Genomic DNA, 16390 nt, shown 5'->3' with positions numbered 1-16390 from the left:
CTGCGCACTGCTGGAAATCGGGCTTTTAGTGGCGTTTTAAAAACGCCGCTATATCTATCAAAAACGCCACTAATTCATTTTGTGGCGTTCAGTACCAAACGTCGAAGCTGCGGCCGTCGCTGTATCTTTGCGACGTTTAAAAAACGTCGTGATATTAGTATAGGAGGCGTTTTAAAAAACGCCGCCAAATGTCCCAGTATGAACCAGCTGACGTCACCAACGATATTTAGCGACGTTTTGAAACGCCGTCGTATCTGTTTAAATAATATGACCGTTACTGTTGAGGGTTTAGGAGGCGTTTCTGGAAACGCCGTTATATCTTTTTTTTTTTTTTTTTTTTTTTTTTTTGAGATTGTACTAGTTTTATTTGATTAAATTAAAAAGAATACCTGTAAGAAAATATTAAATTTGGTTTCTCATTCAATTAATAAAAAAACACCTGTAATAAAACTAATATACAAATGAAGCTTTAATTCAGTTTCATATGTGCATTCACTGTGTAAAATATGTGTACTATCAGTTACACGAAGGCAAAGTGTCTCCCGTATCAACAACAAAGAAAACACACAGAACAGAACAAAAAATAAAACTGACAATGTTAATGGTTAGCTCAATCTTAAAAAGGGTATTGATATTGCAAGCAATTTGTCACTCCTAAGTAACCATCACATTAAACAAATATGAGAAACATGATGTTGCAATGCAGAAACACTACAAAAAAAAGTCACTTACGTCATAACTCTTCCACAAAATTCACATGTACAAATTCCAAATCATGCAAAATCAGCAAAACATGTCATCATTCCAAACTATAGAAGGTTACCAGGTTAGCGCTTCAGAATTTTCTCCCCAAAATCACTAATTCAGCACATGTTATCAGAAAACAACTTGACTACTTGAGAAACCACTGTCAACAAACTGATGTACAGACTAACGTTTGAGCTGCCACTACCTCAGAATATGATACGAACGAACCAACTATTTTAACCTTCTTTCCACTGTCACCAACGAGTATCACCATCAACAGTGTTCCTATGATAAGAAAATATGGAAATTTCAAGTTGTATAGTATATCAAAAGTTTGAAGTTTTCAAGCATTGCACAAGAAGCTCATTTCAGCAGACGAGCAAATAGCAAGTCTGCTTATGATTTGTAATGAAAAGATACAAAAGAGTATATACATAAAATTCAAGAAGACTACAAAAGCAAAATTAGCACAAGCTAAAAGTTGCAATAGTGTTAAAATTTAATTTATTGTACATTTTCAACATGACGGAGATATTTTGTTCAAGTAGATTGAGTAGTCATGACATTAGCTTGATGTTGGCACGGCTCACCATGAACACATGAATGAAAGCCAACTTGCTATCAGCAAATGTATCCACCCTGCCAGCTCCCAACGTGCTCATGTCGACCATTTTTGGAACTTAATTAAAATAGGGCAAATTATAAAACAGTGGAAAGACCAAAAACTATTTACCAAAAGATTGGGGGGGGGGGATTTTTGCTGTGGTTTTTTTCTCAGCAAAAGTTGCAGCCCCCATGTATTTGTAATTATTTTCAGTCTTTTACACTGAACTGCAATTTTCCCAAGAAAATATGTGTAGTCTTACCATTGGTCAATGCTATTTAATCTACTATTATTATCCAACACAAGAAAAAAAAAAGGAAGGATTCTTTCTCTATTTAAATTTTTCTTCTATTGGTAAAATTACCTGGAATAGAAAGCATTCAAGATGAAAGAAGAAATGATAAAATAATCTTACAATATAGGAATTGGGGGATAATATTAACAGTAGCATGCATGTGACAGTAACCTAGTAACAACTTAATCACATAGTGTCAGCTTCTTAAGCATAATAGTACTTCATGAAAGAAAAAGAATAAAAAAAAAAGTTATCATCGAAAAGTAGGCACATCAAAGAGCAAGAATAATGATTACCAGTCCCCTAGTCTTGTAATATTTGCAGAAGGGAATATATCTTTGAGTGCTCCTGGAACATTCCCAGAAAAAGATGGCAGCACTGCAAAAGAAAGAGATTCCTTCTTGATTAGACACAACATCAAAATCACAGGGAGGTTCATTAGAAATGATAAGTGATTCAAATCAAACCATAAGAAGATCAAGAAAATGCTTACAAGACAAACACACTTGGGACTTAGGATAATTATGGTTTACCCTTATTGGGTCTTATCTTATGCTTGTTTTTACATTATTTATGGGGTATTTCAGTAATTTTCACATTTGCTGTACTTGAGTTGTAGGGGTAGCCCATGGATTGTGGTATGCGCCAAGTCATGGGCTAGGGATTTATTTATGGGTCTTATTTGATTGTAGATAGCTTTTAAAAGTCAGAAGTCCTCCAAATTATTTATCAAAAAAAAAAAAAAGAAGAAGAAGTCTTAGTTTCCAAATAGGAAGTCAAATCCTACTGGGGGAAGAAATTATCTAATGTTAAAGCTTCTGATTCAATGGAGATCAGTTTGGAGATACTTTTTAGAGCTTTTGAAGCTTTCTTGGGATTGTGTGATAAAATTTTGACCCTAGATGTGATGCCTAAGGATTCTAGGAGTGTGATTCTTAGAGTTCTCTTTTCAACATCCTTATTTCAAGTTGGCACCTCTTATGGAGTTTTATGTTTCTCAATAGGTACCAGGCCTATAAAATTTCTGATAAAAACTGGTTTTTAAGTCATACAAGCAGTATTTTTTGAATAATATTTCCACAATTTTATGTGTACAATCAATGCCTGGAATTATTTATGACCGTAAAATATTATGAGCATCAATTCACTACATAAGATGTAACCATTCTAGTGGCTGCAAGTAGTTGTAGTTTCAAAGGCACATCCTTGGACAGTGTTTGTTGTGGGATGACACTGTTGTTAGTAGCAATGGGAAAAAAACAACAGTCAAAACTGTAAATATTTTGGGATCCATACTAGTAGTGAAGAGTGTGAAGTCCATGTGCACATCAGCCAAACAGACCCTAAAGTCAAGCATAAATGCCTTTTTTGGGGGGCGTAGGTTCCAATATGTTAGTACCAGATGTTGGTCAATACAGAGGATCTTACTAAAAGGATGGGTTTTTCATAATTTTTTTTGAATAAATTTTTTCCTCGTCGTAGCTATGAATTTGTGATTGTTTCCCTGAGCAAGAAGAATGAAAGTTATTTTTTAATTGCTCAGGTTTGGATTGCCAGCTGAAAGAGTATGGGTAAGTGTTTATGAAGATGATGATGAAGCATTTGAAATGTGGCATGACGAGGTAAGCAGACAAGAACTTTAATCATATTGTTGTACTTATAGTCTAATATATCTTTTGTAATTTTCTCTGCTTGCGTATCTGATCATTAAAATTGTTTTCCATGTAAAGAGATGTCTAGCTATCCAAATTCATGCCAAAGAGGCTTGTCATGAATGTTTCCAAAATTTTCATACCCAAATTTAGTCACTAGTCACAACAGTAACAACCAAAACCCTAATTTCAGAACCAACAATGCCTTACAAATCAAATGAACATAAACCACGAAATAGTGATATTAGTACTTTTACCTTGTTAGTTCTTCTTCTTCTTCTTCTTATTCTTCTTCTCTTTCTTTGAAAGGTGAACCTATATTTAATAAGAGCAAGTATTGTAATTAATAAGATATGTTATTTGTCAAAAAAGCTGTGATTAAATGATTGCTCACCTCTTGGGATGAAAATGCATGAGATTGTTGTTGATGTGACATTGGCCGAACAGTGGGATGACTACTAAGTGAATCCACAACCTATCATTCAATAAGAGACTTAAATTGTATATTAGCTCTAGGCAATTTAAAGTAATAACTAGTAAAAATAATTAAAATACCTGCTGCCTATGTAATGGGTTTGATGGTGCAACAACTGGATCAACGGGCACGCCTGCAGCTTGCAATTGAGATTCCAAAAATTGAATTCGTGACTGAAAATCTGTGCGTATAGCCTGAATTTGTTTCTCCATTACTTCATTCATCTTCGACTCAAACTGCATTTGATACCGTTGAAGTTGCTCTTGAACTTGTTCTTGAACTTGAGTTTGGAAGAGACGATTCTGCTCTTGTGACCGCCTATATCCACCTCCAAAAACATCAGTGGGTGACGGTCCCAATCCAAACGTCCGAACACGACCAGGTCGCTCTGGGCCCATAATTTGTGTGAAGATTTGCTCCTGTAATGCTGCAGGGTCAGTAGAAGATCCCTCCATGTGCTCTGCTAACTCATTCATTTGAGTCTGCAAGTTTGAATTCAATAATTAGCCTCCAATATAAATATAAATCATATTAAAAGTCCAAAGATAAAGTAGTATTACATACCATAACCTCATTAACTGAATCACTATTTGACGTCCCATCTTTCATGTATGCGGCCATCCACACCTGTGACCTACTAGCAGGAACCCCATTGTTCTTTTTGGTCTCCTATAAATGAAAGACAACCAAAATTAAATAATTAAGCAATTAAATATGTGAACAAGTGTAAATAAAATAAACAACTAAGCAAATAACATCTGTTTTTGTAGAACTGGTATAAATTCATTATGGTGCAAATTGTTGACACCTTTTTAGCACATATAGACAGCTATAGATGACAAAGAATGAAAAGGATGAATGGAGAGAATAATTATACCTCCAGTCGAACTACTGAGAAAGGCTTTCGGCCTGTCCTATGATGTAATGTCTTCTTCTTCCGGATTTTTCTATTCTTCTTGCTTGATTTCTGTCCAATATGAAATTTATTTAAGATGTTATAAAAAATTATCATATATAAACATTGTTTCACATAAATAAAATTTTACCGATGCACTCTGAGTGCCCCAATAGTAGACCAAAGCCCGCCACTGATCCTCATGTACTCTATCTGGTCGATGAGCCAACCTTTCTGCATCATTCTTGAAGGGTTTGTATCCCATTGTTTTCACTCGACTTTTCCAATCTCTCCATTTCTTTCCAAATGAAGCCATTATTGTTCTCTTCATGGATTCATCTGCATCCGTATGAGCCTGCATTACAATTATAGACACTTGTAATATGCAATGTCAACTACACTTGTAATATGCATTTCATATGGAATACAATTGTAACTTATTTCATATTAAATATCCATATATACCTTTATCTCCCTCCATATGTTATCTTTGTTTTGTTTTGGAACATAATGCCAAGTCGTAAAAGTGAGTGGTGCAAGACTCCCATCTCGTGCCAAAACGCCCAAATGTGAAGCAAGGGATGTGTGTCCTTCAACTACTTGATTCAACTCGTTTGGAACAACTTTTAAAATGCCATCTTCACTAGTACCCCATTGACCATGCACATATGTGGGACCCCTTGTCTGCTTTTGTGTGGCTTGACTTGAGCTAGGACCTACAAAACAATAGTAATAAGCTTCATATCAGTTTCTTTATGATGCAGTCAATTGCATGTATTGGATACATTGAGTTCATACATTCTTTGTATTCATGTATTTTTATATTCATTAAATATTAAAGCATTGGTAATAACTCTTAAAATTTGTAGGGTATTATTTCCTCAAACATTAAATAAACCAGTGAGCTTCCAACAATGGATAACTCCAGACTGTAGTCTGAACATTAACATAATCATACTCTCGAAAGCTACATATTATATATATATATATACTAAACAGAAAGAAGATGCATATTTATGACCTTTTATACAGCTATAAGGACAGACCAGTCACAGCCAAGAAAAACAGAAGGGATCACATCCCCCATGTAATTTGAAATTGTGCTCTTTTGTTTTCTTCGCATCTCATTTAATAAGAGCATCATAGATCACATTAAACTTTTCAGATAAAAACATCCACTTTACTCTTGGATGCAGCATTTGGATACCAACTGGGCTACAAGACACATGGTTATCTCAATTTGTGATGTAAGAAGACAATATAGGATCGTCCGAAAAGTAAAACAATGCATCTTGCAAAGAAATATGGATTTCTAAATGGTTGTAGAGTTATAAAAATAGCATTAAAACTGAAGTAGTAAACTGAAAAACTATTCCAAATTTACTCATATGCACTATATATATGCTAGCCATAGGAGACCCAAATTCAGATGAAGATTTTCAAAGAACCCTGGACAAATCAGACTAAAATTTCAGCTTCAATTCTTCTATTTTTGCCTAAAATTTCAACTTACGCTGAAAATTCATCAACAAAATAACCAAAAACAAAACAATTAATGATAATAGACAAAAACTGAATTAAAGCTTTGATGGAGATTGTATTGTGAACTGCATACACCACCCTAATACCAAACACAATTCAAATTCAAATCAATGCTATAATTTCTTCCGGATCATTTTCTACTATTTTGATAATAAATTTTCAAAACTGAATGAAAGCTTTAATGGAGATTGTATTGTCCACATCACTCCTTGATTTATTGTTGAAAAAAAAAAGCTTTTTTAAAATAAAAATAATAAAATAAAGATAAGCTGCTTAAATTATACAAGTTAAATGTAATAAGTTATGCTAAACACATATTCCACTATTTTTTAATTCAAATAGTTCAATTGAAAATTTTTACCAAGAAAGACTAGAAAGTAAAGAACTCTGATGTGCTGACATCAGAATTCAATTGATGGATTGCATATTTTTCACAACTTTCCTCAATGTATTGCAGTTCAATTGTATGATGATGTCAGAGGAATTAGCTGTCCCAAAACTATGTATTCTTCATTTTAATTTTATATAATGCAACTCAATTTCTCTTCCTACAAAAAAAGAAAAAGGAAAAAAACATGTGTTTACGATTGATCAAAATAGCAAAACATGTGTTTACAATCATCAAAACATGGAAAAATATTTCGTTGTGCAGCCAGTGAATTATATTTGACAACAAAGAAGATGCAATACAGTACTAACAAAGAAAATATTTAGTCGGATTGATCCAGCACTTTGTAACAACTGTCCCAACATGCAATACAGTACTAACTATCATGCTAATATTTGATTCTAAATTATATTTGACAACAAAGAAGATGTGATTGTAACATATATGTCCCAAACTAATTTTTGTTTTTCTTTTTAAACTTTGTAATAACTGATTTCACAATGAACTTGAACTTATTTGACTCATCTAGACAAGTAGCACATACACAGGTTACTGTCACATTTGTGCGAACAGGGCAATTGAACTATCTAATTACAAGCCCAAGTGCACCAAATTTATCCTAGCATAACATTTCTTATAAACAAATGGTAACCTTCCACTGGATTAATGTCTTTGGCACTTGCATAGCTAGAAGTCTTTGCCTTCACCATCACCCCACTATTCTGAGTTTTTCTTCTCAACTCACAACTCTTAGTATGATACCTAGTACCATTAATTATATACCCATTAAATCTGGTGGCCTTTCGGCTGGGTCCCAAAGCCAAAATTTTAATCTCTTCTGACAACGCTACATTTTCAGTAGCTAATAGCTCAGCAACCTATTTTTCAAAGAAAGTTATCAATATTAAACATCAATTAACAACTTCAAAAATATAGAAGCACATGGATTGAAAAAATATAGAAGACTTGTGCTTAACATGCACTTACATGAGAATTGAACCATTTGGGAAACTCATCATTGTGACGACGATCCACATCATAATCTCTGAGACGACGATGTGACCGCTTAATAAATTCACGATGTTCCCTACACAATTAAAATACTTGTAAAATGCACGATAATTATAGTTGGTATAAATACATTCACAATGAGACAAAGGTTGCATCTATCTTACTCTCGATATGGGACAACCGCAGCAATGTTAAATAACATATACCGATGAGCCTGTACCCATGTTGTGTTATCAAGAACAAAACCTTTTCCTTTTCCTAAAGCCCGCCCCATTAATATCTCAGGATTGTCATTAACATCGCAATTCCTTAACGGTCGATGCAATTTCGACTCAACATCATGCAAGTACCTTGAGCAAAATGTCATACATTCTTCGACCAAGTATCCCTGTGCAATTGAACCTTCAGGATGACTTCGATTACGCATGTATGATTTAAGCGTCATAAGGTACCTATAAACAAAAGATACATACATGACTTCCACGTATAAACAATCAAATATATACAAAATGGATATTGGAGTAGAATTACACACCTTTCTATAAAGTACATCCATCGATATTGCACTGGACCGACAATCTTCGCTTCCTCTGCTAGGTGAATGGGTAAATGCTCCATTATATCGAAAAATGATGGAGGAAAAATTCTCTCAAGATGGCAAAGTGTAAGAGCGATTTGGGACTGAAGACGATTTAGACCATCCACCTCTAGGGTTTTGAAACACAACTGCCTGAAGAAATTGCTTAACTCAATTAATGGTTCAACCACTTTCTTCGGTAACAAATTTCTCACTGCTATTGGAAGTATTTGTTGCATGAGTATATGGTTATCATGACTTTTCAGTCCAGATATGCTACGCTGTTTGAGGTTAACCCGACGAGAAATATTGGATGCGTAACCATCTGGAACTTTGATATTCTTTAGAAGTGTGCAGAATAGACTTTTCTCTCTATTGTTCATGGCAAAACATGCAGGAGGCAAATAATACTTGTTTCCAACCCTTTTCTGAGGATGTAGTGCCTTCCGAATTCCCATATCTTGCAAATCTCGACGAGTATTTAAATTGTCCTTCCCTTTCCCATCAACATTTAATATCGTCCACAATACATTATCACACACGTTTTTTTCAATGTGCATCACATCAAGATTGTGGCGAATCAAATTATGCTCCCAATATGATAGCTCAAAGAAAATACTCTTCTTCTTCCAATTATGACCCGAGTCCTCATTTTCCTCTTTTTCTTTCCCCTTTCTATTCCGTTTGCTAGATTGTTGACGCTTAGAATTCAATTTGAACTTAGGGCCTAGTTGTTGTAGCACATTAGCCCCTGATAACCGAGTTGGACATGGTTCGAATTCATGAGTGCCATCAAAAGACGCACTAGCTTTCCGAAATTTGTGACCCTCATTCAACCAGCGACGATGCCCCATGTAACATAATTTCCTTCCGTTCTTCAAATATCGAGAACGAGTATGTGTGTTACAACAAGGACAAGCTAAAGCACCTTTCGTGCTCCATCCAGACAAAATTGCATAGGCAGGAAAATCATTTATAGTCCACAATAACACAGCATGCATTCGGAACATCTGATTAGTTTCCGCGTCATACGTGTCAACACCGTTTTCCCACAGTTCTTTCAATTCATCCACTACAAGGCGTAAGTAGACGTCAATATTATTTCCAGGTGAAGAAGGACCATCAATGAGCAATGTCATCATCATATGAGGCTGCTTCATGCACAACCATGGTGGCAAATTGTATGGCATTATAATAACTGGCCAACTGCTATGAGAGACATTCATTGCCTTGAATGGATTGAATCCATCCGCTGCTAAACCCAGTCTGACATTGCGCGGCTCACTCGCAAACTTGGGATACAAATTATCAAAATTTTTCCACACTGGAGAGTCAGCGGGATGTCTCATTTTGCCGTCATCAATTCGGCCCTCTGCATGCCATCTCATTAAAGAAGATGTTTTGGATGACATAAACAATCTTTGAAGCCTTGGAATCAATGGAAAGTATCTAACAATCTTATGTGGAATTCTTTGTTGCTTCTTCTTAACATCATTCTCCTCCCCCTCAAACTGTTTGTATCTAGGCATATAACAAACTATGCAATCATCCATACCAGCTGTTTCCTTCCAATATAATGAACAATCCCTTGGGCATGCATGTACCTTATGATAATCGAGGCCCAAGTCCCTAAGAAGTTTCCTAGTTGCATAAAATGACTTTGGCAAAGTTTCACCCTTTGGGAACGAATCCTTCAAAAGCTCAAGCAACATCGTGAAAGACTTGTCACTCCATCCACTAAGGCACTTGATGTGCAATAACCGAACAATAAATGAGAGCGTTGAAAACTTCTGACACTCCGGATACAACTCTCTTTCGGCCTCTTTCAATAAATTGAAGAATTTTTCGGTTTTCTCATCTGGACCTTGTTTAATACCAGAACTTGCTGCCTCGTGAATAAAGCTTGGTGGAGGAAGTCCAAATCCTTCGTATAGCATTTCATAAGTTTCATCACCATCATTCGAATCAGTTTGCCCGACATTCACATTGTGTGGCACAGGTGATGACAAATTCTCCCCATGAAAAATCCAACTGGTGTAACTTGGAAGAAACCCATTGATCATTAAATGTTCCCCTAACAGGCCTTTCTCCACCAATTTGACATTACGACACCGTTTACATGGGCATGTGACTTCATTCAACAACGGCTTATTTTCGCATGCAAATTTAATAAATTCCTTAACCCCTTGTATGTATTCCGGGTGCAACCTATGTTGATTTATCCAACTTTTATCCATCTGATTCTCTCTTACACTACAAATGCCACTGCCAAATCAACAAAGTTCAAAATTACCGTTCCGTTTTAATTAATCTTAACCTCAATTAAGTACCTTATAATGCATGCAATATGACATCATTCACCTCTAACTGGTCTCTAATATGTTGGTTCATCCTACTTTCCCATTCAGGAATGCACAGTCTATATTGTAAAAAGCAGCTCATACCGCTCTGCTCATCTCTAACGAAATTTCGGCAGCATCTCCCCATGGTTCTCCAAATACACGACATAGACTAGGTGTACTGTTATACCTTGTCTAGTATGCACTCGGAGAACACAAGGAGTTGCTACACGAAATCTCTACGAGATGGACTATAAGCAGTAGAACTACTCATTACAATACAGACTTGTGCTCCTGAACTGTCCAACTGGACAATCCAAGAAGAGCTTCATTAAAGATGACTAGGTATCTCTAATGAAGATTCTTGGACGGGTCTAAGGCTATTTATGCATGCATGCACCATTAATGATTGCATCCCGGTGGTGCAATCTAAATTAGTACTATCAAACATACTAGAAGCATATCTAGTATAAAGCATATTAATGAAGAAACCAAAAGTTTCTACAATGCTCTTGATAGATTATGATAGATTCAAGAAATATATTGCTCTCTCAAATCAATCAATAATGGAATAATTTTGGCAGGAACTCATGGATGTGGGAAGTTCAAACCCACTACCCAAACCAATAAGTGTACCAAAGATCGAATACTTCTAATGATGATGATGATGATGATGATTCAGAAACATCAAAGAGCAACCACCAAATGAGGAATCACATTCACAATCACAATTACAATCACAATCATATTAGTTGAGGAATCACAATCACAATCACAATCATAGTCATCCACGTTAATAACTATGAAGAAAACTTGTTTGAATTGAAGACCAAACTTCACCATATAATACTACAAATCAAGACAAAGTTACATGCAAGACAATTCTTTCACATGCTAGCTAGATGATTATTTATTTATTTATTTTGGGTCAAATAACCCTCCAAATGAAGTTAATTGTATCATACACTCTCTCAAATTAATCTATCATGACATTATAAAATTAGAAATTAATTAAAGGGTTAATTATTCCTATATGGTCATGTGTTATCCAAGATTAATTTTTCTTTTTTATTTTTTCTGATAAGGATATGTTTTACTGTTCATTCTATTCTATGATCCTTAGAAACCTATATGGTCATGTGTTATGTCCAACATGGAATGCCTGTGAACCATTCTATTCTATGATCCTTAGAAACCTGCTCCCACATCTGTGTCATAAAATATAGAATGAAATAATGTTGAATTTATATATTTAGTAGCAGCAATTAGCTGTGTATTTCATTATTACATTTCCTTACAGCATGTAGATTGGAAAACCCAAAGCATTTCTCCTTTATTAAACTGTTGAAGATGCATATAGTATATAGGTAAAATGAAGATGCACTTTTGAGGGGTCCCCAAGTACTTTTTTGAATAATTGGTGCCAAGGATCTATGGGGAATTTAGGTGTAATCCTGTTGCCATTGTGAGGAGATTGAAAGATGTGGGCCTTCATGGAATAGAGGTTTATAGAAGTGATGGAAAACTGGCAGGTATGAGAATGATTTATTCCCATAAATGCTTACTTGTTTGTGTTCTGAATTTGAAAGTGAACTGGATGTCAAGTGGTTGCTTTAATAATTGGAAATTTGTGTTATTAAGAATTTAATCTATGTGGGTTTTATAGAGTATAGTGTATGCATAGAAAATGATTAGTACCGTCAGATGATAATGAGATTTGAAGTGTTTTTTTGAAATGTGATGCATTTAAATTAGTTACAAATTCTGTTAAAATTTATCCGTTAGTGGTTTTTGACATTAAATGTAATGTGCAACCACAATCTTAACCCCAAGTCTGTACCTTAGGTGGGCTGACCCGACCTGAATTACACTTAGAATAGCCTTGGGCCTAGTGTTTGAAACCTGGCCCAGCCCATGAGAGGCAGCCAATTAGCCTGTGAGAGGCAACATGTCAGCCTGGTTTCCCAGCTCATTGACTCATCTGGTCAATGAATGAGAGGGCTATAAAGAAGCCAAGAGTGATGATTCATAGGACACCCACAGGTGAATGTATGGTATGGGTTGTCCTCCAGTGTCACTCTAATAAGTGACCTACAACAACTTCAATTGGTAATTATAAGCTTTGCTATTCTTATTACTCCTAGAATAAGAATTTGACATATAAATTGATGGATTAGTTTCTTGTTTTAACACACACACGATTAGTTTGGAAAATGTTGTAGTGTTGAATTTACTTTCATAGCTATAGACTTTCTTCATTCCTATGCTTTTTGTCCTTAGAATTGGTGCCTTCTTATGATTAGTCAGTATCAGCTAAATGAACTGTGTTGCTTCCATCTCAGTTTCTTAAAGTACCATTCATTAGTAACTAGGGCTTTTAAATTTTCTCAATCCTCACGAATTCTACACGGCCATTTTTTAATCTAAGTTGAGGTACAAGAAGCATGGCAAAACAGAAATCAAGTTATCAACCCCAAGTATTTTGAGAAAAGGCTTTACTGAATTCCAAATAACTGGCAACCAATAAGATTGCATAGATCTTCCTCTAATTCAACAATGGAAGGGAGGGGGGCTATGGGTTAGTTGTCACTTGAGTAATGAGTATGTGCATGTTTGTGTCTATGCATGTGTTTTTGGTCAGGTTCAACTGGCCAATCAAATTGTACTTTGGCACCCTTCAATGTCCTGACCACGAGATTTAGCCTCTTTCCTGACTGAGTAAAATCTGTTGCTTTCTGTCATATCATATGGTAAGTCTAAGTGTTGCTATATGTGGTACTCAGTTGGTGAATAGATTCAAAAGTCTGTTCGCTTTTGGGCTTAAGCTCCTCTCCACCTCAATCCTCTGAGGGAGTTGACCTTGATTCTTTGGTTGGAAATTGCCTCCAGTCTGACATATCATGTAAAAGGAAACTACTGGAACTGTTCTAGTGTATGAACTGCATAAGGGAATATTTTGGCATGTCTCAAATCTTAAGTTAAGTTATCTTGGCAGATGTTGCACTTTTGGGAACTTGAAAGTTGGAAATGCCAATTATGATGATATAGCCACTAACAATAGTATTGGCAGCAGTTCATCTAGTTTCTTTTATGGATTTTATTTCAGGCATGGATAGACTCTACCTCTTCTGAAAGTAGTCTTGATGATGAGACTGGTGTAAGGGTGGTTGCCTTGTTTGATCATGAGGAGGTTGGATCTAATTCAGCACAGGGAGCTGGATCTCCTGCCATGTTGGATGCTCTATCACGAATTACAAGTTCCTTCAGTACCGATTCTAAGGTAGCACCACTTCCTGTTACATTTTTGCATTATAGTTGTAGTGTACTAACATGTTTACATTTTCAATATTCATAATCAGACTAGTTGAGATCTCCTGAACTTTTCTGTATGAAAATGGGAAATATATATATATATATATATATATTTGATAAGTAATGAGAAAAATGTGACCTATATATCAAGAAAGGCACCAAGGGGGGTGTCATCCGAATACAAAGGAAAAGCCAACAATAGGAACATGTGACCTATACTACCAATTTACTCCATAGTCTCTACAAAATCCAAAAAATTGATGTAAAGATGGTTCAACACAGCCTTTTCTGGTTTCTTAGCTTTTCTATTATTGTAAAGCTTTTCTATTATGAAAAAGGCCAGATCGGCTGTACAAAACCATTAACATTTAAATTATACATGCAAAATGTACAACAAATCAGCTTGTAAAATCAAAGCAACAACAAATTAAAGTGAATTGTGAGTAAAATTACAAAGCTGAATCTCTAAATCACAGAGCTGAACTGACAGAGATAACTAGGGTTTAGACAGCACAGAGAGCGAGAGAGAGAAAGGGGGAGAGAGAGAGAGTAGCTCACCGATCTGAATCGATTTTGAGAGAGAACTTCGAAATGGCTCGGATGAATCACCGATCTGAATCGATTTTGAGCGAGAACTTCGAACAGTGCAGAGAGGGCGAGAGAGACGGAGAGAGAGAGACTGCGAAAGTGAGAGTGAGTGAGAGCGCGAGAGTGAGATTGAGATTTTCGCTTATACTGCTTATCATATTCAAAATAAAGGTGAAACAGGAGAGAAGGAGGGGGCCGAACAAAAAACCATTCCAAGGCGTTTAAAAAACGTCTTTGATTCTTGAAACGGCGTCGTTTCAATTACAGAAAAACAAGACGTTTCTAAAACGCCGTTAAATATTGGAAACAATGGCGTTTTGAAAAACGCCGTTAAAAAAACGCCGCCTAACCCCATATTTCCTGTAGTGGCGGTTATTGACGATGTCCAGATTTTGGCTCAGCGTGGTGATTTCTCCTTTTTGTGCAACACCAGAACAGCAAACAAAGCAACTCATTGGATGGCACAATCTCATCTTCAGAATCTCCTCCCGTTAGATTGGGTGTCTAGACCGCTGCCTGGGATTGCTGCTTATTTGGCACATTTGTAGTTTCTTTCTGGTTTTTTGGTCTTATGATTTGTTTCCTTGTATTTTCCTTTGATCAAAAGATAAAATAAAATAAATAAAAAAGAGAATGCTGAGTCTTGTAGTCTTGCAAAAGTTATGACCAATATCATTGCATTTTAATCAAAATTCTATATAAGCGGTGGTGTTGATTGACGGAATGCATGCTCACAAAATTAACACAGATTGCCAAAAAATAATTTTGATAGCCAAACATTATTAATAAGATAGTAAACTACTTTGGACTATAAAAAAAAAAATCATGTCGTACTGATACGAAAATAGATTCATGTCCCAATTAAATATTTTAAAAAACAATTCATATCTATATCTACATTGTAGTTTTTATATGTAGCTGGAAAATTTTAGCTCTCAATTAAAAATATCACTATTTTGACCGCAATGAGATTCCATTGCCTAAAGTAAAATTTTACTAACAAAAGTGAAATTTCGAAGTGTGAAAATAATAAAAATTTATTGTTTGAGGTAAAATCATAGTGAAATTTTATTGATTTATAACACAGTCATTTATAATTTTTTCATTTTAGCCTATGCTTGGTTAGAGATTTGGGGAGGGATTTGAAAAGGCAAAGGGAAAGGGAAAGGGAAAGGGAAAGGGAAAATGCATGTAAAACTATTTGAAATGTAAGTATATTTTATTCACATTTCGCCTGCCTTTTCTTTTTCTCTTTCGAAATCTCCCAACCAAATACAGCATTAGAGTCCTTAATTAGAAATTTTTATTCCTAAATTTGAAAATAAGTATATAAATGTATAATTGGCCATCAATATTTAACAATTTTAACCGTCAATCATAGATTTCACTAAGTTGAACACATTGAAATTTCAGTGGGTTAAAAACAATGAATTTTCATTAAGTTCAGACAATAAAGACTGAGAAAACTTGTGATTTTTTCTTTGAATTTTGTGTAAAGTGGAAAATTAGTGAAATTTCACAATTTGATTGGAGCAAGTTTAGTGAAATTTTCAATTTAAGTATTTTGGAGCCTCAAATTTGAATTATTTACTGTTAGAGCAGATTTAGACTTCACACTGCAACATTGTAGATAGGCACAAGGGAACCTATAATAGATTCCATATTTCAGAATGGCAGCAATAACATCCAAATGCCATCAAGCAGCCTTGCCGTGCCTTGCTGGACCAAAACTAACCTTAGTCAAAATAGATTTTCAATTAGCATCAGATCCTCTTTTTTTTTTACAGGAATATCTCCATAGACGAACATGTTTTTAGAACTAAAGGCAACTATCCCACCCAATATGATAGTCCCTTACATATGTATGCCAATTTGCAGTTAGAAACATACACGGCCACCTCCAGTATGCAGCATTGCATTAATTTCATAGCCATCCTCCATTTTAAGCTATTCCAAAAAAATTGA

The 16390-nt window shown here is 35.3% G+C and overlaps 2 protein-coding genes across 2 annotated transcripts; both read right to left on the bottom strand.

The window, feature by feature from the left end:
- Positions 1 to 3495: 3495 nt before the first annotated feature.
- LOC145807734 (uncharacterized) lies at positions 3496 to 14510 on the bottom strand. Its single transcript, XM_082906477.1, has 8 exons — positions 14396 to 14510; positions 5134 to 5384; positions 4820 to 5023; positions 4651 to 4740; positions 4338 to 4442; positions 3854 to 4255; positions 3693 to 3773; positions 3496 to 3613 (listed from the first exon to the last, which is right to left on the bottom strand). Exons 3-8 carry the CDS (start codon positions 4997 to 4999, stop codon positions 3560 to 3562), a joined length of 912 nt encoding a protein of 303 aa, XP_082762603.1. The 5' UTR covers positions 5000 to 5023; positions 5134 to 5384; positions 14396 to 14510; the 3' UTR covers positions 3496 to 3559.
- Positions 7213 to 10423, bottom strand: LOC114312932 (uncharacterized). The gene is made up of 5 exons (XM_082906836.1): positions 9641 to 10423; positions 8145 to 9478; positions 7774 to 8061; positions 7586 to 7685; positions 7213 to 7476 (listed from the first exon to the last, which is right to left on the bottom strand). Exons 1-5 carry the CDS (start codon positions 10421 to 10423, stop codon positions 7213 to 7215), a joined length of 2769 nt encoding a protein of 922 aa, XP_082762962.1.
- Positions 14511 to 16390: the final 1880 nt, after the last annotated feature.

Source organism: Camellia sinensis, chromosome 14, assembly GCF_055761805.1.
Source record: "Camellia sinensis isolate YWXY chromosome 14, ASM5576180v1, whole genome shotgun sequence".
In the NCBI taxonomy this organism is placed as follows: domain Eukaryota; kingdom Viridiplantae; phylum Streptophyta; class Magnoliopsida; order Ericales; family Theaceae; genus Camellia; species Camellia sinensis.
This window is presented reverse-complemented; position numbering and strand designations above follow the sequence as displayed.